At 52.8% G+C, this 27,199-nt stretch overlaps 1 protein-coding gene across 1 annotated transcript in view; it reads left to right on the top strand.

Annotated features, from left to right (window-relative positions):
• Positions 1 to 27,199, top strand: part of adgrd1 (adhesion G protein-coupled receptor D1) — a 106,647-nt gene that overhangs the window by 2,061 nt on the left and 77,387 nt on the right. Inside the window, 11 exon segments of the mRNA XM_052032170.1 lie at positions 3,059 to 3,151; positions 4,793 to 4,888; positions 5,883 to 6,005; positions 6,407 to 6,583; positions 10,746 to 11,003; positions 11,308 to 11,390; positions 12,103 to 12,255; positions 13,124 to 13,183; positions 14,998 to 15,118; positions 16,016 to 16,123; positions 21,524 to 21,599. Coding sequence (XP_051888130.1) covers positions 3,059 to 3,151; positions 4,793 to 4,888; positions 5,883 to 6,005; positions 6,407 to 6,583; positions 10,746 to 11,003; positions 11,308 to 11,390; positions 12,103 to 12,255; positions 13,124 to 13,183; positions 14,998 to 15,118; positions 16,016 to 16,123; positions 21,524 to 21,599 — 1,348 coding nt within the window.

The raw sequence follows: 27,199 nt of genomic DNA, 5'->3' as shown, positions 1-27,199 counted from the left end.
CAGACAAGCTGTGATTGCCAGAAATCTCTCTGCCGGTTCCTGCCAGTCCCTCAGAGATCAGTGTCCCTGGATCCACTGGGTGTTAGGGAAGAGGAAACGGGCCTTGAACCATCGGTAACTGGTGCCCACCGAGTGTGGAATCTGATAATGACCCAGGAGGGAGACAGTCCAGAACTACAAGTGGTTGAAGTTGCTGGACCTCTTGTTGAGATGGTAGAGACTTTCGAGGGGCTGTTAAAGCAGTCTAATTTACAGATTTGAATCTTGATGAGTTCTCTGTGATTGTGAGGAGGACCCCTTATCACTGTTGCCACATTCACTTCTTGAGTCAATTCAGTCAACTCCTTGGCAGCCTGCGTGTGCTTGTCCAGTGTTGCTGTGTGTATGCCCAACAGGCATGAAGTGAGTTAGTGAGCACATCTGATTTTTATCTTTCATTTCCACTTTTCTTTGTGCTGCTTGTTTCTGCTGTCACCTCCAACACCCCGGTTCCAGAGAGCAGATGTCTTCAAACACAAACTCTATTATGTTGTTTGAAATGTTTTTTTTCCATGGCTTGAGTCATAATCTTGTTTCTGCCTAAACAGCCTCTCTTCCACTCTCCCCCTGAGATTAGGCTGAACAAATCTCTGTTCCCAGTTTTCTACGCATTAGAAATGTGGAATGTTCTGTCGTTTAGTGAGGAGTTAGCTAACCGATCTCTTGTTAAACTGGGGCATTCCTGTAACACTTCCTTCAGTATTGCTTGGACACTTTTCACCAATCTCCCACCACACCGATTCACACTGATGGTGTGGTGAAATAAGTGTGTACTTAATACCGATTTGCCTGATACAGTGTTGGTTTAGAAATGGCACTGCTGATCACAATGGGATTAGCTTCCTTGATAGCCTGATGTGAGATGGGTCTTGGTCCTTCGAGGGTCGGATCAGTCCCCAGACAGTCTCTGCGGAACCACAGGTGGTCTTCATCCAGTTCCACTGCACTGCCTGCAGTAGGTGGTGGGTTCTGGCGCAGGTCCAGCATGGTTCTACCTTGGAGCGATGCAAGTTCTGTGATGTTCACTGGCTTCCCTGTCGCATCGCTGCCTCGACTGTTTCTTGGAGCAGCCCCAACCCATTGGCACTAACCGTCAGCCCAGGGATTCCAGAGTGAATGAACCCTCTCTCCTTAGCCGAGTCGTCGTTGGACTGGTCACTCCGACACTTGCTCCAATGCCGGGAGATTTCCCATTGGTGCATCGACTTGGTGGGAAGGGCAATGGGCTGGAGCCAGCTCGTTCCTGGGGTTTACCCCCCCCCCCCACCCCTGTGTGTGGTTATGTGACACCTAACACTCCTGCCCCACGGACAGGAGTGGTCTGTGGCAGCAAGAGTCACAGGGTCATACAGCACGGAAACAGGCCCTGCGGCCCAACTCGTCCCTGCCGACCAAAGTGCCCCATCCAAGCTGGTCCCATTTGCCAGCAATTGGCCCATAACCTTCTAAACCTTTCCAATCCATGGACCTGTCCAACTGTCTTTTAAATGTTGTTAATGTACCTGCCTCACCCACTTCCTCTGGCAGCTCGTTCCACACACACACTACCCTTTCTGTAAAAACAAAACTTGCTCCTCAAGTTCCTATTAAGTCTCTCCCCTCTCACCTTAAACCTATGCCCTCTAGTTCCCGATTCCCCAACCCTGGGGAAAAGACTGAGTGCATTCACCCTATCTTTGCCCCTCATGATTTTATACACCTGAGCTGGTGTCTGACAGGCTGGGGTGAGGAGTGTGGCTGCTCAGAGCTGGTATGTTGGGGCTTGGGACTGTCCCTGGTCGATACAATGCGTGTGGTCGTTACTGGGGACTGGCAGCTCCTGCACTGTGTGTCGACAGACTGCTTGGGACCTGACAGTCTCTCCTGTCAGTCCGTCTGCACATGGAGCAGGTGCCCACACTCACCACGGCAGCCAGGGGGCAGTCCTGAGCCCCAGGCAGACCCACCACTCACCCTGACCCACCTCACAGTGGAGGGCAAGGGTTTACCCCGGGTTCACAACTCCTTATTGACAGATTCCAACATTTTCCCAACTGGTCAGAAGTTTCCTGCCTTTTCCTTGAATAGTGTGGTGATATTTGTTACCCTCCAATGTGTGGGAACTATTCCAGAATCTATGGAATGTTGGGAGATGCCAGGCAGTGCATCCACTACCTGCTAATGTTCCAGGATGCAGCCCATCGGATCTGGGCTAGCTATTACCCTCCAGTCGGGTTAACTTTGGGAGGAGAAAATTGCCGGGAAAAGGGAGGCTTCTCCTGCACAGGAGCTGAATGATAATTCACTGCTGATTGGGATCAAATCCCCTTCACTGTGAGGAGTTGTCCAACATTGAATCTTGCAAAGGGAGGATGTTCAGCCCATTGTACTCGTGCTGGCTCTGAAAGGTTTCTCCAACCAAGTCACATCTCCTGTTTCCCACAGCTCCATCTTGTTTCCCACCTTCCCCATTCTCCTTGTCGAAGCTCCACACCTTCCCCTGTCGGGCAAGTGTCTGACTCCATCTGAGAATGCCGACTTTCAGGCAGTGCAGGATCCCAAATATTCCAGTATCCTTGGCTGCCTTCATCCCAGTCGTTGGGCTCTTGTGTCTGGTGATCCCTGGTTTGGTTCCCATTCCAGAAGGTTCTGACAAGCATAGACTGCAGCTCCATCTAGGAATCTTGGGTTGACACCCAGTGGGATTTTTGGGTGTGATGGGTGACTCCCTTCCTCGTGGCTCCCAGGTGTTGTAGGACTGGCTGTTCCGTCAGCTCAGGTAGAAGTGATCAGGTGTATGGGACCGACTGTGCTGTCAGCCCAAGTAGAGGTGATCACAGCCCCTGGATGGAGAGCTCAGATTGGCTGGGGAATCCTTGCTCTGCTTCAGGGTGGGTGGGGAGTGAGTTGGTCCCCAGAGGGAATGGTTTGGGGTTTCTGGGGAATCCAGGGTGGGTGGGGAGTGAATGGGCCCCCAGAGGGAGCGGTTTGGGGTTTGTGTCAGGGTTGTCTCTCCATGAACTGATCAGCTGTTCTGCAGGTTTGCGGGTGCTGAAGTCTGCCTCACATTACTGGCCCTTGGACCGCGTGGAGGGATTGAACGAGCTCTGCAATGTGAATGGAAGCCAAACAGGTTATGACAGCAGCAGTCAAGTCGTGACGACCTCATCCGCCTGTAATAACGGCCGTGCCCTCCCTTCATCTCCTACCTTTGTTGATTAGGGTGTCGGGGACTGAGGGTGGCTGGATAACATCATGAGGGGCATCGATAGGGTGAATGGTCACTGTCTGTTTCCCAGGGTGGGGGAATCAAGAACTAGAGGACACAGGTTTAAGGTGAGAGGGGAGGTTTAACAGGAACTTGAGGGGCAATTTCTTCACCCAGAGGGTGGTCCATATGTGGAATGAGCTGCCAGAGGAAGTGGGTGAGGCAGGTACATTAACAACACTTAAACGGTACTAGGACAGGTACGTGGATGGGAAAGGTTTAGAGGGATATGGGCCAAAGCAGGCAAATGGGACTGGCTTAGTTGGGAATCTTGGTCAGCATGGACCAGTCAGGCCGAAGGGCCTGTTTCTGTGCTGTATGACTCCACAACTTCCCCGTGAAGTTTAAACATTAGACAGGCAGCATGGTGGGGGATTCTTTCTCTGTACAAAGCACATTCTACAGGGGAGGGGGTCGGCAGGAGAGCACTTTTGGATCAAAGTACATCCAACCTTGGGTTGGCCAAATCTCGAGTCCTGGGCACAAGTTTGGGCTTTGTAATATTTTAGGAAGATGTGCAAGGACCTGGGAAGATGGGGTAAAGGATTGACAAGGGTGAAAGGTTGAGCAGTCCCCAGAATGGGAGACTGGGGGCTGGTGGGGTGGGGTGGGGGAGATGGGTTTCCCAAATTCTGTAAAATTCTGGAAAAATTTGGCAGGTTGGAGAAGATGCCTGAAGGTGTGAGGGAGACCAGAATTGGGCCCATCAGTGTAGGTGGTCACTGCAAGACCTGGTTGGGAATTTGGGGGAATCTTCTTTCCCAGAGAGTGGTGGCTATTGTGGAACTCAGTCCCACAGGAGGGTTGGAGGGAAGGGAGGGTGACAAACCCAGGAGCAGATGTTGCTGAGGGGGAGAGAGAGAGGGACAGGGAGGGGTAGGTGGACCAGATGGGTTGAATGGCCTGTTCTGTACTGAACACTCTGTGCCAGCTTTCCTTTCCTCTTGCTCCTGATTGTTTTTGTTCCTGAAACACAGTGGAAAAGTCTTGAGTTTTGTGCATTTTGTTTGTTTGGTCTGATTGGCAGTAATTCCGTGGTGATGCTGGCAGAGTATGTGTCCCGTCACACTGCCCGCACCCCGCGCTCCGACACACTGCCCGCGCCCCGGCACGCTGCCCTCGCCCCGCGCTCCGACACACTGCCCGCACCCCGACACACTGCCCGCACCCCACGCTCCGACACACTGCCCGCACCCCACGCTCCGACACACTGCCTACACCCCGCACCCCTCGCCCTGTGCCCCGACACATTGCCCGCACCCCTGCCCCACACCCCGACACGCTGTCCGTGCCCCAGCACACCGCCCGTGCCCCGACACTGCCTGTGCCCCGTACCCTGGCACACTGCCCGTGTCCTGCCACATTGCCTGTGCCCCGTACTCCGGCACACTGTCCACACCCTGCACGCTGCCTGTGCCCCGCACCCTGACACGCTGCCCGCGCCCCGACACGCTGCCCGGTGCTTTGTTCTCTGACTCACTTTGTGTTTCTCCTTCTCTCTGATAGTTCTGCGATCCCACTGCTTCACTCTGCTCCCCTCCTATAACACTACCTCTCTTTACACCATTGACCCTGCCTTCTCTAATCTGTCAGCGGTTGTAGGTGAGAATTTACACTCTGCACTTTGTGGCCATCTAACCGTGTGGGGCTGAGGCAAAGTTTTATGACTTGTAAACCTTTGAATAATTTTCAGTGAGCCTGAGCTTACAGCAGAGAGAACGTAGACACATCATTCATTGGACATGGCAAATCGACCAATAAATGTCCCATAACCCTTACGGTGCAGGGGAATAACTCACTGCTTATTTTGCTTTCGTCTTTTGTTGCTGATTTTTGTCAAAGCCTGTCACTGGGGTCTGGTACGTCAGGTACACCTCTGGTTTTTTTGGGGTACAGATTTACATTTACAACCCCCACCGATACTGGGGTACAGTTCCCAAATCAGGTAACTGCCGATGGAGCCGGTGAGCAGTTGGGAGGAGGTGAACCTTTTACTGGAGCCCATCGCTGTGACCTGGGACCTGCTGCCTGAGGGGGTGGTGGCGACAAGTTCAGCAGAATGCTCCAAAGGGAACTGCATGACTTCTCGAGAAGGGAACGTCTCCCGGGCTCTGGGGTAACGGTGGGTCTAGGTCTCTCCTGGTCCTGGGTGGGGTCTTGCACACCCACTTATGCAAGATTGTGTCAGGTTGACGCAGACCTCAGTGGCTGGGGTTCTCGGTCCTGACTGGGTAAACGGCCGGGTCTTCTTCATGTGACTTCCACATCACGTTCCCAGCATGGCCACCCCATGTGGACGTTCCGATGGCCAATCCGAAACCAAGTGGATTCTTCGTGGTGGGAAAATGGGATCGGTATGGACGGGCAAAAAGGTCAGCATGGACGTAGTGGGCCGAAGGGCCCGTTTCTGTGCTGTACATCTCTGTGACCTGATTGGTTGATTGTGAATATGTCGGGTAGCCCTTCCCCCATCTCCAGCACCTTCCAGTGGGAAACGTTTCCGTCCCTGCTGGAGGTGTGGGGAGGTGGTGTCTCTGGGAAGGGTCTGCTGGTGACCACTGCGGACTGACCTACTGCTGTTCGCTCCGTCCTGTAGACGTTGTGGAGGGAGTGGTGAACAAGGGGATTTACCTGAACGGGAATGCTGGCGCCACCTTGCTGCACTTTGGAAGCTCCAAGAACTCGTGCATCAGTGATCCGGAGCAATGTGGTGAGACAGGTCGGTTCCCCCGGCACCGGAGGGGTTGTGTTACTCACTCCGTCCTGAGAATGTCCTTTCCCCACCCCCTGCCACAGTGCCCCAGACTGCTGTGTAGCAACAAAGGCACAGCAAGATCCCACTAGTAACAGATAACCCTCCACTGTCATTGGCTGAGGGGAGGGTTGGGGTTTGTCCTCTGTTCATCATCCGTTGACAATCGGCGGGGGTGGGGGGGGGGGTGGGTTTGGTGTTTGTCCCCTGGCGGGGGCCGGGTTTAGTGCACCCCCATACTCTGTGGGAGTGGGCTATGTAACAGCCTCCGGCCCACTCCTCCCCCAGAATGTGCGCCCCTCTGGCCTACAAATAGGTGTGGAAGTGGCGGGAATTTCCTGGTGCAATCGTTATCCCTCTTTCCCCAGGTGTTACCTTTTCCTTCTTCTGGAAGAACCTGGATAAACAATCCAGTGTGACCATGCCATCGGGAGGCAAGCTGCTGTCGAACCGCTTTTCCATTTATGCCAGCATCAACAAGGGCTTTGTCGAGTTCTACACCCGCAAAACCTCGCGCTCATGGAAGGCAGCAATAAGCCCCCCAGGTGAGCCGTGCTTCCGAAATATTTCCCACCAACTCTCCACATCCTTCCGTTTTGGTTTCCTCAACCCGTGAGCTGCTGGTGTTTTGTCCCGTCCCACCCCACGATGTCTGAACTCCCCCTGAATCCATTGGGAACGTTCGGAGTTGCTGGGGTGACCCACTCTCTAAGGGGCTGTGCTCCAAGGATTGGGTGGGTCGCTCTGGTTTTCAGAAGTTAGGACTAGAATTTCCCTGGATTTTTCCGGTCCTTACTGTTGATTCCTTGAGAAGGTGGGAGTGTGAGGACTCCTGAATAATGCCTGATTCTCTTGGTTGTCCCCTGACAATGGAGGTGTTGACCATTCCCAACAATCTTTTCATTCAGTGACCTCGAGGGAGAGTCCGAGCCCTGGTGATGCAGTGGGAATCCCTGGGAGCTGGTGACGCAGAGCAAGGGGAATGGAAACTATCCGACAGGATCCGGGGAGAACAGATCCTACCACAACGTGAGGACTGTACACCAGTGAGAGGGAGAATGGGGAACTCGCAGAGGTGATAGTCAGAATGTGATGGAGACTGGTGGCGAATTCGGGAGGCAGGGAGGCACCAGGATATGATCGGACCATTAAACAAAGGGATCCGATATTCCCAGGCATGTATGGGAATGGGATCAGTTGGGGTGGACAGGATTTAGCCACATGCTGTGAGAGGAAGACAGCGGAGCGTTGGAATCAGTTCTCTGCCCGAGGTAATCACAGGGACACGGGTGGACATCACGTGGAAGATGAGGGTGGAGGTGATAAGAACATATTCAAAATACAAAGAGAAGTAGAACATAGAACAGCAGGATAAGGTGGTTGTAATACCAGGACAATTCATTTCTTGTTTCTCTATATCGATGGTTGTTTTCAGCCATCTGGTACGTTTCACACTATTCTACAGTAACTCGATCTCCCTTATGCTGACCTCACCGGTCTGTGCGGCTTGGAGCTTCAATGTGTCTCTCAAGGAGTTAATTGGAATCCAGTTAACGTAGACCTCGGTCTCAGCTGTCTCCAGCTGGTCTCATTACGGTGCTAGAATCTTTGGCCAACCACCCTGGTGTGCTTCAAAGTTATGTCACATTTGTTCTGTCTGAATATTGAACAGATATATCTAAATGCATATATATCCGTTGGGAAATGATCACTGTTTATGAGTGTGATGAACAGTTTCTGAATCACTTGCTGTGTGTGATATCACGGTTGCTGTTCTGATATCAACAGGCCTTTCTTTACACAGATGTGCCTTCCGACTTCAAACCCAATCACAACTTTTATACCAATACATTTGAAAGTAGTTTGATGGTTGTTGCTTTTGTCAATAGTTCCTGCATTAACGACGTGCCCTCTGACCACCATCCCTCCCAGATTTGGCTCGACTCTTCACCTTCCTTTCTTGTCTCCACCACCATCTGCAGCCCTCGTTGTCTCCACGTCACCTCCCAGCCTCTCTCGTTCCCTCCACCCCTCCCTCTCCGAGCTGACGTAACTGCCAATCGACTCCTGGTGAAGGGTCTCGACCCGAAACGCCGACTGTTTTCCCTCCGTAGATGCCGCCTGACCTGCTGAGTCCCTCCAGCACTTTGTGTGTTGCTGCAGCACAGGAACAGGCCCTTCGGCCCACCATGTCTCTGCCGACCGTGATGCCATTCCAACTAATCCCAACTGCCTGCAAACGGTCTGTATCCCTCCACTCCCTGCCTGTTCATGTGTCTGTCTAAACGCCCCTTAAACACTGCTATCGTATCTACCTCCACCACCTCCCCTGGCAGCCTGTCCCAGGCACCCACCACTCCCTGTGTGTAAAAAAAAATTGGCCCTGCACAGCTCTGTTAAACTTTCCCCCTCTCACCTTAAATCTATGCCCTCTAGTATTTGACATTTCCACCCTGGAAAAAAGACTGACTGTCTACCCTGTTTGTACCTCTCATAATTTTATAAACTTCTATCAGGTCTCCCCTCAGCCTCCGACACTCCAGAGAAAACAACCCAAGTGTGTCCAACCGCTCCTTAAAGCTAACACTCTCCAATCCAGGCAGCATCCTGGTGAGTCTCTTCTGCACGCTCTCCAAAGCCTCCACATCCTTCCTGTAATGGGGCGACCAGAACTGCACGCAATACTCCAAATGTGGATTGACCAATGTTTCGTACAGCTGCAACATGACTTCCTGGATTTTATACTCAATGCCCCAAAAAAATGAAGGCAAGCGTGCAGTCTGCCTCGTTTCCCACCCCTTCCACTTTCAGTGAGCTTTGGACTTGCACCCCAAGACCCCTCCGTACATTAGCGCTCCAAGGGTCCTCCCATTTAGACGTGTTAAATAAATGAATCAAACTGGCAAGGTGCTGGTGTGGACAGGTTACACGAGCACACCTTGGAAGTCTCCAGGGCAGAGAAGGTGGAGGCAAATAGCCCATTGGAGGAAGGGCTGAGACCAGAGGTGGGTATTAACTTTGTACTGGTGGTTTAGAAAGTGCCTGGGCAGCATGCCAATGAAGTTAGTGTCAGTGGCAGAAATATGAAAGGAATCTCAGCAAAGTGGAAACTGGAAAATAATCCAGTTGGGAATCCACCAATGAATTGTCAGCATGGACTTCAAAAAGTCTTTGAGGTGACGCAGTGGATGTAGTTCCCGAAGACCCACAGGGGAGGTGTGCACTGGACTAATGAGTAAGGAGGGTGTCTGTGGAGTTGGGAGACGTGATCGGGGTTGAGAGTGAGAGAGTTAAGACGTGAAGTTTCCCACTGGTGTAGAATAGCTGAATGGCATCACTCTCGGGGAAGGAAAACCAGGAGGGGTGTCATTCCTTGGAGAATGTAAATGGTCCCCCTGCAAGATGAATTGTGTGCTGCACTGTTCCCTGTATTACTCCCACCCCCATCCGATCCACCCCCATCCGATCCACCTCTGGGTTTCCCTTCCCTCCCCCCCGAAATGGGACTGGAAGTGGGAGTGGGTTGGACAAGCCCGGTCAGATCACGCCTGTCCTGTATGTTTCTGCGGTGATATGGTGGGGCTGTTAAACCTGCAACCCCTCTGCAATGCTGCGCTGTGGGTCAGTCCTTCCCTGCTGAAACCTGAACCACCTCTCTGCTGCTGAGGTACCGACACGTGGAACTAACCCTGGATGTTGCCTCCTGCACCTGGAGGAAGTGGCGGGGTGGGAATCACCGGGGTGGAGGGAGCGTGGCTGCAGCTGGGGTTCATTATCTCCCACATCCAACCAATGCAGAGCCCCGCACACACTGCACGTCAGTGTGGATACAGGGCGAGGGGCACATCATGGCGGGGAATTCTGCCTTAAAATTAGAGCCAGCTGTTGGTTTTCTCCAGTGTGGAGCTGATGGAGTTTGATTTCATTCTGTCTGCCCCCAGTGCTGTTGCCAACTACGGACACCATGTCAGTCACGTGACTGTACCCCCCAGCAGAAAACTCCCTCCTCAGTACCAAACATTTGTGCCCAGCTCCCCTCGTATTCAGAAATCTGGCTCTGTGCTTTGTGCTTTAATTCATGTTGAATGGGTCCTGTGGGGAATATAGAATATCTTGAAACCACAGAGTTACAGGGCAGGAGGAGCAGCTGTTTGAGGATGAGAAATTCTGTTAACGTGACTTCAAAGTCTGTTGTAAGGGATATTGGGTTTGGAATTTCTTACTGAATCCCTGAGGCTGAGTTATATTGTAACGATTGAAGACATCCTTTCTTAGTCTTTTCTGAACAATTATCACAGTCAATTTATTTTCTATCTGATTTTTTTCAATGTATTGTTATGTCCGTGCCCACTCACTTCTCGCTGTGTTTCTGTGTTCATGTACCTGTCCATGTGTGTGCCTTTCTGCATATTTATGTCATGTCTGTTTATCTCTCTGTCTGTCTGTCTCTCCCTCTCTGTCTGTCTGTCTCTCTGTCTCTGTCTCACACACACTTTTACGTCATCTTCACTAGCGTTAAGAGCTGTGAGCCTTGTGACCCACTGATGATCTCTGGGAGAACAACTTACTGCAGGAAAGTAAGTGACTGACTGACATTTAACTCAACAAACAAAGTCAATGCAAATGAGTGGTCGGGGGAGGGAGGTGTGAGGATTCTGTGACCTCCGGCTCTGGATCACTGTGTACGAGCTCTTCCTCTGTCTTCAGGTCCTGACTGGACACACATTCTCTTCACTTGGACCCCTCGCAATGGTCTGAAGGTCTACATCAATGGGACGTTTAGCACTAATGACACTTACGGCAAGGAGACTGCAGACGACAGCAACCAGTATGCCAACCTGGTGATGGGTGCACAGAGGATGCAGCCCTACAGCCAGTATGTGACGGGCTCTTTCGATGAGTTTGTGATTTGGGAGCGTGCTCTCTCACCGCTGGAGATTCAGCTGTACTTCAATGCAACTACAGGTAAACACAGTCCGTGTGTTTATGCAGCACCTCTTCTGACAGGCTGGGGGCTCTTGGTGCCAACACAGTACAGCACACAGGTGACTGCGCTTTTAGACACTGCCTGTAATGTGTGTTGGGAAGGCGGAACGTGCTGGAAGGTGCTGTAAGGATGCAAGATTTTTGTGTAGAGTTTGTTCTTCTCGAGGGTGAGGGTTTCATGAACGCTTTGCAGCTGCTGTAACTGGTTAAGTTTTGATTTGTCATAGCTCACAGGTACAAGTAGTTATAAAACCACGAGTGACTGTGTGCGTTCTCCTCCCAGGTCTGCCGGCTTGTAACCCAGAAAGTGGCCCGTCTGTGTCCTCGGGAGATCTGGGTCCCAGCGATACCATGACAGAACCTCCAGTAAGTCTACAAGCCCCAGTGGTTTCTGTTGGAGTCACACAGTCGTATGTACAACCTGCCGGCCCACTGAACACGATGCTGAATTAAACTAAATCCCTTCTGCCTGCACATGGTCCACGTCCCTCCGTCCCCTGCACATTCACGTGTCTAACAGCCTCTTCACCACCACCATTGTATCTGCCTTCACCACTCCTCCTGGCAGTCCGTTCCAGGCAACCACCGCTCTCTGAGTAAATAAAAACTTGCCCCACCTTAAATGCAAACCCTCTGTTGTTTGACATTTCTACCCTGCGAACAAGATTCTGACCGTCTACTCTGTCTGTGCCTCTCATGGTTTTATAAACCTCTATCAGGTCTCCCCTCAGCCTCCGACGCTCCAAAGAAAACAACCCAAGGTTGTCCAACCTCTCCTTATAGCTCATGCCCTCTAATCCAGGCAGCATCCTGGTGAACCTCCTCTGCACCCTCTCCAAAGCCCCCACATCCTTCCTGTAATAGGACGACCAGAATCATAGACTTAAAGCAGCATGAGAACAGGCCCTTTGGCCCAACCCAAGTCCCAGCAACATTCTTGTAAATCGTTTTTGCACCCTTAGTGACATCTTTCCTGTAACAGGGTGACCAAAGTTGAGCAGGGTAACTTGCTCAGTGTGACTGGGGCTGGGCTGGACGTTGCACAGGGCACTGCCACAATGTTGCTGCTTCCTTTCAGACCACTGTGGGCACAAACTACTCGGGCACGGCCAAGGCAAGAGAGGAAAGCAGGAGGTTCCAGTACCTGGTGACTGCTGGGGGCTCTCTCAGTGCTTCCTCTGTCTTTCCAAATGAAACCCTGCAGTACCAGACGGCTTCCAACCTGACCGAGGTAAGGCTCGATGTGTGGTGGCTCCCAGCTCAGTCCTCGCGCTGAGATCTTTCCATGCCATGTTGATGTCACCTGAGGTTCAATGCCCACCGGTTTGAACCAAAGGCCCAGCACAGACTCGATGGGTCAAATGGACTGATCCATTGACCCCAAGGGTTGCTCGTACATCAGGAAGAAGGCTCCGGAGTGGCGGATGTGTGGGAGCAGGACGTGGCTTTGGAAGGAGCTGTGGGAGGATGTGTTGGACCAGCTCTCTCAGCCTTCACCCTGGTCTCAGGCCATTGAGGTCAACTCCCATCGTCATGGACGGGGAGTCAACAAAGCTTGTGGGTGGAAATTGAATAAAGTACCAAGGCTGTTCAGCCCTTCAGTCTCCTATCCCACTCAGTAAGAAGCTGGCCTCGTCTACCTTCCTGCCTGAAGTCCCCCCCAACACTCCCACCCCCACACCCCCTTGACAGAGGTACCCTCAGCTCTGGAATCCCCTCCCTGCCCTGTGCTGCTGGAACCAGTGACCATCGGTCCTTGTACCTCCTGGTGCTGCCCGGTAACACTCCTGGGGATGTTTCACTGCATTAAAGGGTTACACAAATGTAAGTTGTTGTTGCAGTGGGCAGGCATCAATATGGACCAACCCCTTTGTGTCTTCCAAGCCGTCTGCTGTGAAGTGGGACACGGCGCATGTCGTCGGGGGAAGATGATGGTCTTCTGTTGATCGAGGGATAGCCCTGGGACTCGGGACACTGCAGAGAACCACTCGTCACTGAGTGCGTGGCGTGGTTGCCGTTGGTTTGAAGCCAGTGAGGTGGAGTCCGGAGTCCCTGTCCCTGGCGCTGACGTCTCATCCAGATGTTCCTTTGTATTCCAGGACTTCCTGCAGACGGTGGGGGAATTCCTGGCCATGCCCAGCTGGAGCGGCTCAGCCCAGGTAATGCATGGACAGCTGAGGTTGGGCCTTGAGTTCAGGCGGGTCTGCTTCCACGGCACCTCACCTCGAGGGGGTCACAGAGGGGGAGGGGTGAGGGGCCAGAGGGGGTCACAGAGATAGGGAGGGGTGTAGGGGCCGGAGGGGGTCACAGAGATGTGGAGGGGCGCAGGGTCTGGAGGGGGGTCACAGTAATCGGGAAGGAAGGGTGATGTGTCAGACAGTGAGGTTGTTGCCCGCTGTGTTAATGTGACTACCACACGGACTCTGGGGGTGTGGGTACTGGCACTGCCCACCATCTCTCAGTGCCAGTGCTGTGGTCCTTCCCTGTAGATGTCACCTGCTACAGCTGGCTCAGAGCTGCGCAGAGAGCCTCGTGGACACTGGGCCCCTGCCTTTGAATGGTTCCAGGGCGGAATATCCGCTCCCTGTTTAAATTCCCATCCTGGTCCACTTCTGCTGTCAGACTTCCCCCTTGCTCCCCACTCCTAACCTTTCCCCATTGCTCACTCCTCCAGTTCTGGCCATTTCCCCGATGTTGGCTGCAGCATTCCCGAAAATGGAATGCTGGTGTTACGAGTCATGCCATGCCAGTCCGGCATGGACTAGATGGGCCGAAGGGCTTGTTTCTGTGCTGTAGTGCTCTGTGACTCTGAGTGGCTGTGGCGGTGGGGCAGACACATGACCCTGAAGGGAACTGGGAAGGGATTGCCAAGGACAGAGTGGGAGGTGGAGAGGAGATTGGGGCAGAGTGCAATTACTCTGTGAGCCAGGCAGCATCTGTGGAGGGAGGTACACTGGTAAACCAGGGAATTTAGTTAGTAAATTGGTTTATCATTTCCACATGTACTGAGGTACAGTGAAAAATTTGTCTAGCATGTTGTCTATACAGATCAATTCATTACTCAGTGCATTGAGGTGGTACAGGGTAAAACAATAACAGAATGCAGAGTAAAGTGTCACAGCTACAGAGAAAGTGCAGTGCAGGCAGACGATGTGCAAGGTCATGACGAGGTAGATTGTGAGTTCACGAGTCCATCTTATCGTCTAAGGGAACCATTCAATAGTCTTATAACAGCGGGATAGAAGCTGTCCTTGAGCCTGGGGGTACGTGCTTTCAGGCTTTTGTATCTTCTGCCCAATGGGAGGGGGGAGAAGAGAGAATGTCCGGGGTGGGTGGGGTCTTTGATTATGTTGGCTGCTTTACTGAGGCAGCGAGAAGTGTAGACAGAGTCCATGGAGGGGAGGCTGGTGTCCGTGATGTGCTGGGCTGTGTCCACAACTCTCTGCAGCTTCTTGCGGTCCTGGGCAGAGCAGTTGCCGTACCAAGCCGTGATGCATCCGGATAGGATGCTTTCTATGGTGCATCGATAAAAGTTGGTGAGGGTCAAAGGGGACTTGCCAAATTCCATTAGCCTCCTGAGGAAGTAGAGGCGCTGGTGAGCTTTCTTGGACGTGGTGTCCACATGTGCTGTTCCTGTCCAAGCCCTGATTGTCAGTGACAGCAGGCAAACCAATCCAGGCTCAGCAAGCTGGGGTAAGGTGTAACTGCCCAGACCGTGTGTTTGAAGGGTAAGTGTTGCCTATGGTCTGACTCCTCCTGGAAATGTCCTGGCGCACGGATTGAGGTCAGTGTTGCTGGCACTGGAACTGTGACCACGCTGAGCACGGGCCACCACCTGGTGTGGGGCCTGCCCTTTGTCCCTGCCCCTTTTGTGGCCGCCGGTTTACTTCTGACCGATGGCAGCTCTCTGCCTCCCGTGGCCCCATTGCCCGCCCGTGGTGGACTGAGTCTTGCCTTTGTTTTGTGCCCCCAGTCTGCCACTGTTGTGAGTGGATTAATTGGGACGGTGGACAGGGTGATGGTTCACGTGGCAACTCGCCTGGAGGGGAGCCCGACCTCGGTCGTCAGGATCGAAGGAACCTCGGAGGTGGCCGGTGAGAGTTGTAACGTCCTAATCTCCCTTCCAATCACCCCCCCTCCCCCCCGTCCTTCTTCCCCAATCCCTCACCCTAATCCTACCCAACTCCTACCCTGACCCTAACAACAGAGCTGGGAGGATCCCCCCCCCCCCCCACCCTCCAAGCCCCAACCCACACTGCCAGACCCCAGAAACACCCCAGACCCTCCCCCACCAAATCCTGACACCCTGGGGCAGACCACTGCCCTCCCCTCGTCCCATCCTCACCATCCCGGTCACCAGCCCCCTCTCCCCCACAAACACTTCCACACACTCACACCCCTGCACCTAAACAATGCTCCGCCCTCACACACACCACAACACTTGGGACACGATCCACCCCTAATAACAATAAACAGAACAATATAGCATGGATCCCAGTAAAGGTGAGTCGAGTTGGCCAAGGGTAGTGGAGGCATGGGCCATATCAGCGGGGCAGTGTCCAGTGAGACTGAATCCCCAGTAAAGAGAACCAGAAACATGAGAGGGGTACTGCCCACAAACTGACACCCCCAGCTCCCTGGACCCCCAGCTCCAACCCTTCCACTGGAAGCAGGTTCTCCCCCTTCATCAGACGTCCTCATCAAACCGCCTCTGAACCTGTTCCACTTCTGAACAACAACCTGTAGTCCCCCTCCCCGGCCACTAATGTTACGAGCACAGCCTTCTGTCTAACCCTATAGGACACGGGTAATGTTTCCCCTTCCCCACTGGGAACCCGGGGCTCCCCACTGCTGCCTGCGGTTCCTCACACCTCTGCTGCCCGTTAATTGACGGTCCCTCCCTGATGGTGCAGGAATAAGTTAAATGGGATTTGTTCCCGTTTCAGGGGTAAAAGCAGAACGTTAAAATAATTGACTCCTTCTGTTCACAGAGTACTCATTGGTGAAGGCTCCGGATGGCTCCAGTCTGTCCAATTACCGCTTCCCATCACGAGGACTCAGCTACATCCTCATCCCCGGAGAGGCATTTCACAGCAAAAGTAAGTCACCTCTGTTGGAGTGTCCATTCTCCCTCATCTGTGGTCCACTTTCACTCTGGGACGCTGCACAAAATCCCAACCTCTGATCCAAGCAACAAGTTTACTGCAGCATTCCAGTCAGGTGGAGTTGGTGGGCAGTCGGTCAGTGATCAGGGGAGGTGCTTTCTGCTGGGTGGTGCCTGAGGGTTGACCAGGCAATCACAGCTGACACCTTAGGGATGATGGGTCAATCACAGGTGACACCCTGGGTTGACCGGCCAATCACGGGCACTGCCCAAGGGTTGACTGGTGAAATTGGATACTGACACTTACCACCTCCCCTCTAACCCCACTCCCCTTGGCCTGACCCACTCTTGTTCAGTTTACATTCAACCCACCCCCATTATATTTGCAACAACTTAAATCTGGGACATAATTTTCCTGGGATTTAAGATCTGAGGTTGAACAAGCTGAGCTTGCTGCCTCTCATCCCTCTCCTACCACCGACACTTTGGCCACTGGGAGCACCTCAACTCTTAACAAAGTGAGGTCTTTGCCAGCATTTGTGGCTGGAGAAGGTGTCAGAAGCTGCAGTCGAGTTTATAATGTTTTTGAGGCATTCATTGGGCAGCACAGTGACCCAGCTGCTGCCTCACAGCTCCAGTGACCCAGCTTCAACCCTGACCCCAGCACTGTCTGTGTGGAGTTTGCACGTTCTCCCTGTGACCGTGTGGGTTTCCTCCAGGTGCTCCAGTTTCCTCCCACATTTCAACAATGTGCAGGTTGGTGGGTTAATTGGCTGCTGTAAGTTGTGCCCAGTGTGTGGGTGGGTGGTAGACCCGGGGGCAATGTGGGAAGATGAGTGTAGAATTGGTGTACGTGGGTGCCTGAATGTCAGTGTGGACTCTAGGCTGAGGGGTGGGGTTCTGTCTGACTCAATGGTTCTAAAACTTCCAAAGTTCTGAAGCAAAATACAGAAAAAGAATGAATTTTACAGATGCAGCATATGGGGAGGTCCAAAGCCCAGAGGGTATTTTGGAAGATTTATGCAGGAGGAGACATTTGGCCCATTTGATCTCCTACTAACTCTTTGAAAGAGCTCTCCAGTCAGTCCCCCTCCCCTGCTTTCCTTCCACTGCCCTGAAAGAATTTCCTTTCTTCCTTCAGATCTCTCTTGGAACGGCTCTGCCCCCTCTCCCTTCCCAGCCCAACGGCTCCACTTCGCTCAGTAATCCAAAACTCCTCCTGTTCCTATTTAAGTGAACCTCTGTCTCTGGTAACCGCTGCTCCTGCTAGTTACCAGCACTTCAAACTCTATCGAAAAATCTTCACGATGCTGAGGATTTCTATTAAATCTCCCCTTAACCTCCTGTGTTCTGGAGCAGATGGCCCTGAGTCGCCTTGGAACACCTGTAGAAGTGTGTGCTGGTTGTGAACAATTTACCACGGCTTGGAACAGCCTTCTCATTGATACGTCCCCTGGAGGGGTAATTAGTTGTTTCATTGCACTGCGCAGGAACTGAGGAACTTGCATTGTGTAGAATAATCCAAACCACCTCTGTGTTCCTCAAGCTGTTTCATTGCTCGTTAATGTCTTGCCTGTGATATTGGGCTGAATGAGTGCGATTTGTACAGGATGTGAAGGACATTCTGCACATCTGGTCTCTGCTGCATTTCCACCCGTTCCCTCTGCTTGCTACTGGTGTTGGTTCCTCTCTGAGGCTGGTGAGGCCACGCTTGGACCATTGTGTACGCTTTTGGTCACCCTGCTAGACGAACGATGTTATTAAACTGGAAAGAGTGTAGAGAAGATTTACGAGGATGTTGCCTGGACTAGGGGGCCTGAGTTACAGGGAGAGGTTGGCCAGGCTGGGACTTTAATGTTTGGAGCGTAGGAGACTGAGGGGTGATCTTTTAGAGGTGTATGAAATCATGAGGGGCATAGACAGGGTGAATGCACTCAGTCTTTTTCCCCAGGGCTGGGGAAGTAAGAACTAGAGGACGTAGGTTTAAGGTGAGAGGGGAAAGATTTAAGAGGGACCTGAGGAGCAACTTGTTCCACACACCCACCACCCTCTGTGTGAAGGAGCTGCCAGAGGAAGGGGGTGAGGCAGGGACATTAACAATATTTAAGACACCTGGACAGGTACATGGTTAGGAAAGGTTTAGAGAGATATGGGCCACAGCTGGGGAAATGGGATTATCTTAGATGGGGCATATTGGTGGCATGGAGCAGATGGGCCGAATGGCCTGTCTCCCTGCTGCATGACTCTACAACTCTCCCTATGCTTCGGTCATTTCGTTTACGAAAGCACAGAGGCTGATCTGTGCACAGCAAGAGCCCACAACTGTGAAGTGACTGAGCGGTTGCTCTGCCTTTGGGACGGCGAGGCATGGACAATGTGACCAGATCCTCCGAGGCCCATCATTTCTGCCAGTGGCCTCCCCACCAAACTGAGTTTGTCCACCCCTCACCCCCCGACTCAATGGCTCCTGCCTGAGCAGCAGGTCAAAATTCTGATTTGTTTTCAAATTACGATTTAGCAGCTTCTCTCTCTGTACCCCCTCTGGCCCCTACACCCCTCCCCCTGTACCCCGTCTGGCCCCTACACCCCTCCCCCTGTACCCCCTCCGGCCCCTACACCTCTCCCCCGTACCCCCTCTGGCCCCTACACCCCTCCCCCTGTACCCCCTCTGACCCCTACACCTCTCCCCTGTAACCTCCCCGGCCCCTACACCCCTCCCCCTGTACCCCCTCTGACCCCTACACCCTTCGCTGTCCCTATCTGCCTTTGGGACGGTGAGACTACACAGTGTCTCAGACAAGAGTGCCTGCACCTCCACCAACCCTGCCTATGTTGTAGTGGGTGGGGAACCAGTTTCTCTCTCTTGCAGGACCAGGGGGTATTTGCAGCCTTCGCATGATTTGTGCCCCTATGTGTGTGGGGGGGGGGGGGGGTTGAAGGGTGACTAGAGTGGAGGGGTAGCAGGGAGGACCTAATTCTGCTCCCGGATCCCGAACACTGGGCGAAAGCTGCGTGTGGAGAGCGGCTGTAGATCAGCTGAGCCCCCACTGCCGGGGATGGTGGGGGCTGCGTGACCGCCTCCTGTTCCCCCGGAAACGAGTTAATTTTTAATGAGGTAATTTAGAATGTTGTCATTTCCTCCTCAGTTTTTCCTTCTCTGCATTTTTTGGCTGAGTGTAATCTGATCTGGAACCCTCGGCACATTGTGTGAGCCAGCACCTGGTAACGGGAGCAGTGAGGCCTAGTCCTGACCCTGTCCCTGTGACATCGGCGTGGGAGGAGGGGGGAGTGGATTCCCCCACAGTCGGGCTGGCAAGGGTTGCCCTGCTGTGTGCAGTTATATGTGGGGGTTCGGGAGTGCCCCTCTGTACCCTGCCCCAGCTGTTGGCAGGTTTATTGGAGGCTGTATCTCCTGCATCTGGAATGTCTCAGTTGGAGGTGTTGTGAAAATCCAGTGACCGATCCCCACATCACTTCGCACTTCACTCTCTCCCTATCGAACTGATCTCGAGGAAAGGACAACATGTAATAGTGGATAGTTTATCTTTAATTTTTAACATTTCTACAGCTGCGGAGCTGTGTTTGAATACTTGTTCAAAGACTCTATCTCTGAGCAGCTGCCTGTTGGAACGTGGGGACGTTTCAGGACTGAGTGGACGAGGTCCGCTCACAGATTGTGGGAATCGGGTGCAGGGATTTGTCCGGCTGGTTTACACCTGTCCCTTGGAGGTGGGCGAGGGGTAAGGTGGGTTGGGGGTGGGGGGGGCACCTCGTCTGTACAGCCTTGTCTTTATATGTGGTCTGGACCTATCCCAGTCTAAACTCATTCAATGTACTGGTGGAAGTGGTGCAGGTAGGGGTCGGTGGGTTAATTGGCCACTGTAGGTTGTCCCAAGTGAGTAGGTGGGTGGTAGGATCCTAGGGAGTTGATGGGAATGTGGGGAGAGTCAATATGATCAGTGTAGGGTTGGTGGAAGTAGGTGGTTGATGGTCGGCAGGGACCAGTCAGGCTGAAGTCACACAGCACAGAAACAGGCCCTTCAGCCCAACCGGTCCATGCCGACCAAGATTCCCATCTGAGCTGGTCCCATTTGCCCGTGTTTGGCCCATATCCCTCAAAACCTTTCCTTTCCATGGATCCGTCCAAATATCCTTTAAATGTTGTTAATATACCTGTCTCACCCACTTCCTCTGACAGCTCGTTCCACACACCCACCACCCTCTGGGGGAGAAAGTTACCACTCAGTTTCCCACTAAATCTCCCCCTTCTCACCCTAAACCTGTGCCCTCTGGTTGTTGATTCCCCAACCCTGGGGAACAGACGGTGTGTGCGGGATTTGGGAGAGTCAATGAGTTCCTGACTTCCTGAGGAACCCCTTGCGTGCTGAGGGTTGTGTGCAGCACCTGTTCCTCGTTCTTCACCGAGGATGGGGTAGTACAGGAGCTTGCCATTCAGTCCTCCCTGTCTGTACTAGTCCTTTGTGAGCTCTCCCCACTCACTACCACATTTGTCCCCTTTATCCAGCTTCCTCCGTTGGATCTGCTTCCATTGCCCTCTCAGGCCGTGTATCCCAGTCACACACAGCGTGACAGTCCTCATCTCCTCTCAGGTTCCTGCAGTGTACCTGTGTCTGCCTGTTCCTGGCTCCCTCTGTTACGAGCTGTTGCCCATTGTGTATGGGGATCTGCCCCTGGTCCGGGAGGGTGGGTACCAGTAGGTGAGTGCTACTGTTGTAGTTCCACCCCCCCCCCCAGGTACCTGGGGGTGTGTGTGGTGCAGGCTGGCACCAGCTGAGACCTGTGTCTGCCTGTGGGAGAACAGAAAGTTACACGACCTCTTGGAGCGTGCCATTCCCTGGGTGTAAAAAAACAAGCAAAGAAGAGACTTTTCGATAGCGAGACTATGTGGAATTTTACAATGTGGTTCTAATGTGGTCTCGGAGATGGGAGTTAATTAAGTGCAGAGCCTCTGAGGAGGGTGCTGGTCTCATGAACTCTGGAAATGGCCAGGGAGGGCAGCAAATTAAAATGCAGAGTTTATTCAACCACTCAGAGTGACGAGGACCTTGACAAGAATGTTGAACATTGCAGTGTTGAATAGATTCTCACAGAGCTGATAATCACACCACACCATCAGCAGAGTTTTCTGGTGGGTTGATGTTGAACGTTTGGTTGGAATGTGACAGTTGTGTGCCAGAGGTAGTGGCTGAGTGATGCCTGACACAGCGCACGGTGCCCATGTACTGGTCTCACCAGCAGCAGGCTGATTGCCAGCACCGCAACATCTCACTGGAGCCAATGTGTGGGGGGACCGTGTGTGTGGAGGGCAGGGGGCGACTGGTGACTGTGGGAGCCTCTTTAACCTGTAGTGTTGTCTTTGTGTCACCCCTCACAGAGCAAGTCATCATGGTGGGCTTGCTGTACCACAGCATGCATCAGTTCTACAAGCAGATCAAACCGCTGGATACCAAGTAAGTGGCTCGCCGTGCCTTCTGAGCGCCAGTAACTGAGAAAGATAACACGGCAGAAAGTGCTCTGCCCCACCCCCATTCACTGATGGGACTGTTTCCCAGCCACTGAGGGCTCAGGACAGCTTACGGAGTGTACTGCCAAAGATCTCGATAATGAGCTTGCAGGGAGCGGTAACGATGCGAAGCCAGAAATTTCTGGAAAACCTAACAATGTATGAATGGGAGTCTTTGACTGGCTGTGTCCTCAGCCAGACCTGCTCCCGAGCCAGGGATGAACTGTCTACGTGACAGGGCCAGCCAGCGTGGACCCCCAAGTCCCAGCCCTGTGTCATCCCGTCTGAGGATGAAGCTGGTGAAGAGGCTACTTTGGCCTTCTGTCTCTGTCCTCGGTGTGGTCCAGGGCACCTTGTGTTCAGCCATCCTGGCAATCTCAGAGTCAGGTTTGATCTTCAGGGACATGCCGAGGGAGTGGCGCTCAGTCAGAGGAGCTGTTCTTCAGCTGAGGTCTAACCGAGACTCCATCTGCTCCCCCGGATCCCACGCTACCATGGGGAGCCCAGAGACTTCCTCGCTCTCTGGTCTAATACACTCCTCAAGCACCCAATAGCATGCTGCACAGTGAGGTTCTTCCATAAAATAAGAGCACATGAGTTGGAGGCAGCCATTTGTTTCCTGTTCTTTGACCGGACTGGGAACGAGTGGGTCCTTCTCATCAGTTGTTGGCCATTCAGCCCTGGCTCTCTGCCCGTGCTTGACCAAGGGCTTGCTGGAGGTCAGCTGACCTTCTGAAGCAAGGACCCTGGTGCTTCCTGCAACCAACCAGCCCCTGCCTGTGGTGGGGGTGAGGGGGAGGTGGTGGGTGTGAGGAGTGTGGTCAACCTGAGGAAAAGGTAAATGTTTCAACTATTTGCTTTATTTTACTTTAATGTTTTTAATGATTTGGTGATATTGTAAGGTGCATTAAACCTTTAATTTTATAAATGTTTTAAAACCACTTGAACGGTTTCTAAATGTCTCTGCAATCAGACATTTATAAATAGTTCAAGGGCCTTTAACAGTCAGAGAGCTGTCAAAAGTAGTCATGGCGATCTGGGCTTTCGGGATCTGTTCCTGAGGCCTTTTTGCCTCTCAGAGCCTTCTTGGCCATGCCAATACCCTGGTGGGCAAGAAGGGTCAACTCACCTGGCCCTCCACATTTGGGAGAGGCAACTGTGGGCAAGATAGGGTGCAGCTGAGTCTGGTCAACGAGCTGGGTGGGAAAGGGAGCTGTGGAGGAGGAAGGTGTCTGCAGAGGACGGGTGGGCAGGACAGTGGGACAAGTGTGGAAGCGACAGTTCAATCGTCAGTCTCTGGAAGACAGGAGTCTGTAGATGTTGGAATCTGGAGCAAGGAACAAACTGCCGGGTCAGTCAGCATCTGTGGAGGTAGGGAGGTGCTCGACGTTTGGGGTCCAGACCCTGCATTAGGAGAATCCGGGAAATGTTTGTGTATGGAGGGATAGGGAGGGTGAGGTCTGGGGTGCAGAACATGGCAGCTGAGAGACCATGGTTACATTGTCCTCCATTGCAAGCAGCAAGGTGGGCGTTGGTGAGGCCACAGCTGGAGCACTGTGTACACATCAGGTCTCCTCTCCTGTGGAGGGATGGACTGCCGTGGGCTGTGCAGAGCAGGTCGACCGCTGGGGTGAAGGGGTGGCCTTGTGAGGGAGGGTAGACCCATACGTACAGTGTGGAGCTTGGAAGGATGCGGGATGATGTTATTGAGACAAGATTCCCACAGGGATTGACTGGGTGGGTGCTGCTCCCTTTGGATATAAAGTCTGGAACCAGGGATCACAGTCTCAGGTGAGGGGTCTGTTGTCCTGGACTGCGATAAGGTGATTAGTTTATGGTGATGCACACCAGGGTGCGATGAAATTCCTTGCTTGCAGAGTGAACAGTGAACATGGTGATGATAAATACAACATAAACACAGCAACGAACGCAGAACAGCAGGACAGTGCAAGTATTGTAGTGCAGATTGTGGTGCCCTTCATCCAACCTTGGAATTCTTGGAGGTCTGTGGTACTCCCGGCTGGGGTGGTTGGATCAATGGGCACCGAGGGACCTGTGGATGGGGAATGGGAGCAGGTCCAGGATCAGGTGGTGGGGCAAGCTCGGGGCCAACAGCCATCTCCTTTCTCCATTTATTCTTGATCAAAAGACAGGTGATTGGGCCGGGGTTTATCTGAGAACTTGTTACATTTTCTACATTACAACAGTGACTCCACTTGAGAAGTTCCTCAAGTGTAGCTGCTGGACAATAAACCCATAAACCTGCAGTTTTTGAACCTTCCGCATCATCGGGGAATGAGTGGGAGCCAGCCCAGGGTTTACTGATGTAACTGTGAACTTTGGGCAGCTCCCTGCCAGCAGTGAGGGAGGGTCATTGAACCACCGGCACAGGTCACCACATTTCCTCACTGACCTGCTGGTCTGGTGGGTGTGGATGAACAGCGAGTGTGAACGTGCACACAGCCCCTTTGTTTAGTGCTGAGTTTCAGGCCCTGGAGAAACATTCAATCAACACTACCTAACAAAGGGCTTTCATGCGTCAGACTTTGAGCTTTGAGTCATCAGGCAATTGGCACAGGTTGAATAATGAGTTATAATATTTAGTGAAAGTTATGGGTCAGGGTTTAACAGGAACCTGGATGTCGACCTCACAAGACAGGTATGTCGGTGCGGTGTGAGGGGGAAGGCTGGGGGTCTATCCCCCTCCGCACCTCCACAGCCGGCCAGGAGGTCGACAGGCCAGTGCTTTGAGCTGCTGAGGTTGGCAAGTGGGCAGGGCAGTGCAGGGTATTTGTGAGCTCAGGTGGGTCTGGGGTCTGAGAGGTCCTGGAGTGTTGGGTCTCGCTCTGTCCCCCCTCCCCGCCCTTTCCAGTGCTGAGGGTGGCCCAGGATGGGGGAATCCAGAGAATGGGGCAGCGTGGGGTGTCCTGCCCTGTGTGTGCTTTCTCCACATGGCGGCTACGATCTGTGCTGCTTCCCGTCTCCTGTCGAACCTTCATCCAGCACTGGCCTGGCCTCAGCTGGGGTATTGTGTTCGATTCTGATTACGTTACGGGGGGTGTGAGAGGCTGTAGAGATTTCTGAGAGTGATCCCTGAGATGGGGTCTCCAGTCACAAGGTTGCGTTAGGAAGGCTGGGACAGGTTCCGTCAGGGAAGGCTGAGGGGAGATCTGATGTAATGTGGAGAGTGGAGAGTTTCGGGGGGCTGTTCCCATCGGTGGAGGGGCCGAGGATTATGGTGCACGGATGCAATAAAGGGAAGAGAATTAAGAGTGACAGGAGGAAAAACCCTTTCAAAGCAGTCGGAACGTGGAAAGGCAGCAGTGCCTGCAGATGTGGTGACACCGGTCTCACTGTGGCCTTCGGGGGCAACTGGATAAAGAAATGGTGAGAAAACTTCTGGAAGGCACACTGGGAGGGAACTCGTGAGTTGCTCTGGTAAGGGCTGGCATGGGTGTGGTGGGCTGAATGGTCTCCTTCAGTACCAAAACCATTCTGTGATTGTATCCCCAGATACGCCTGGAACAAGCTGAGCACCATCAGCCTCGTGAACTTCTCTTTGACTCTCTGTGGCAATGCCTTGCAGTTTGTGTTTCTGGCCTGAGCTCTGTGCTTCACATCAGGATGAGATCGATTCTGACTTGTTTGTGTTGCTTTAGCAGCAGTAACACTCTGATAGGAGGGGTGTAGCTCGCTCTCTCTCTCACTTTCTCTCTTTCACTCTCTCTCTCTCTTTCACTCTCTCTCTCTCTCTTTCACTCTCTCTCTCTCTCTTTCACTCTCTCTCTCTCTCTTTCACTCTCTCTCTCTCTCTTTCACTCTCTCTCTCTCTCTTTCACTCTCTCTCTCTCTCTTTCACTCTCTCTCTCTCTCTTTCACTCTCTCTCTCTCTCTATCACTCTCTCTCTCTCTCTTTCACTCTCTCTCTCTTTCACTCTCTCTCTCTTTCACTCTCTCTCTCTTTCACTCTCTCTCTCTTTCACTCTCTCTCTCTCTTTCACTCTCTCTCTCTCTTTCACTCTCTCTCTCTCTTTCACTCTCTCTCTCTCTTTCACTCTCTCTCTCTCTTTCACTCTCTCTCTCTCTTTCACTCTCTCTCTCTCTTTCACTCTCTCTCTCTCTTTCACTCTCTCTCTCTCTTTCACTCTCTCTCTCTCTTTCACTCTCTCTCTCTCTTTCACTCTCTCTCTCTTTCACTCTGTCTCTCTCTCTTTCACTCTGTCTCTCTCTCTTTCACTCTGTCTCTCTCTCTTTCACTCTGTCTCTCTCTCTTTCACTCTGTCTGTCTGTCTCTCTCTCTCTCTCTCTCTTTCTCTCTCTCTCTCTCTCTCCCACCTTCTCCCAACGAAGATTAGTTAGATAGTGCTGTGTGGAGCTTGAGCAGACATCTGGTTGGGTTGGTGCACTGTGTTTGGGGCCATGAGTGAACCAGGTTTCTTTCAGCCTCGGAATGGGCAGAGAATGAAAGCTGGCTGTCTGCTGGGACGGAGACCACTTAGAAGGAAACGCCTATTCTCTGCCAGAACCTTAGTTTCACTTCCAAGAGTCCTGACTTTTCTGGACGTTGGCAGGGGCCACCACGGGAATCTCTCAGACTTAGCCAGAGGTGTAGGGTGAGAAGCTGACGTTCGCCAGCACCCCTCAGCCTTCGGGTCCTCGGGAGGACGTAATGGTTGGTTCCTTCCCCATTGGATGGGAGCACCATGTCAAGTTGGCTTGGGGAGGTCCAACCTGAGACTTGTTGGGACTTGGAGGTAGAGCGAGAGCCTGTCCTGGGCTCCTTCCAATTCCAGACCATCTCTCTGACCAGCAGGTCCAGAGAAAGGGTTGCAGATCGCTCTCACTGCCTCTCAGCTTCTCCGTCCAGCTCGAGGAGTGTGTGTGTGGCCTGAACTCCAGGAGTGTCCAGCTCCCTGGGAGATGGTTTGTGCTCACACCAGATCCCAGCTCTCCATCTGATTCACTGAGCAGCTTGGATCCTACAGTGGGAACAGCTTGTGTTCTATAACTCTAAATGGTTAATAGTCCCGGGAGAAAGTCTCTGATAAAGGTTAGCTTTTAATATTCTGTCATCTGTGTTGCTTTTGGCTGCAGGCAGTGACCATGTGTTATTTCTGAATGTTGTGTGGATGTGCATGGAGCTTAAATCAGTTGGCGTGTGCACAGATTGAGTGTGGGGAAAGAGAGGCTCGTTTCTCTCACCCCAGGACGTTCCAAAGCACGTAAACCCAGGGGACTGCAGCCACAGTCACAACCCACACACAGCAACACCCCGTAAACACTGACTGGTAATAGCCAGGGGATTTGCTTTGGCAATGAACGTAAAGTGGGTGTTGGCCACAGGACTCCAGTGCTTCCAATGCCTATGACAGGGCAGATCCCACACCTGAGAGACGGCCCCTCCCACTGCAAGACCCTCGCTCACACTGCCTGTGCCCCAGCGCTGCCCTCCTGTGGCACGGTTTAGACCCTGTCTCCTGGTCCCAGATTCCAACTCCGATGGACAGAGTTTCTCCTACCTGCCCCAGCAGTTCTCCACAGTGTCTC

Source organism: Pristis pectinata, chromosome 17, assembly GCF_009764475.1.
Source record: "Pristis pectinata isolate sPriPec2 chromosome 17, sPriPec2.1.pri, whole genome shotgun sequence".
In the NCBI taxonomy this organism is placed as follows: domain Eukaryota; kingdom Metazoa; phylum Chordata; class Chondrichthyes; order Rhinopristiformes; family Pristidae; genus Pristis; species Pristis pectinata.
Note: the sequence above shows the minus strand (reverse complement) of the source record. Positions and strands in the feature narration are given on the sequence as shown.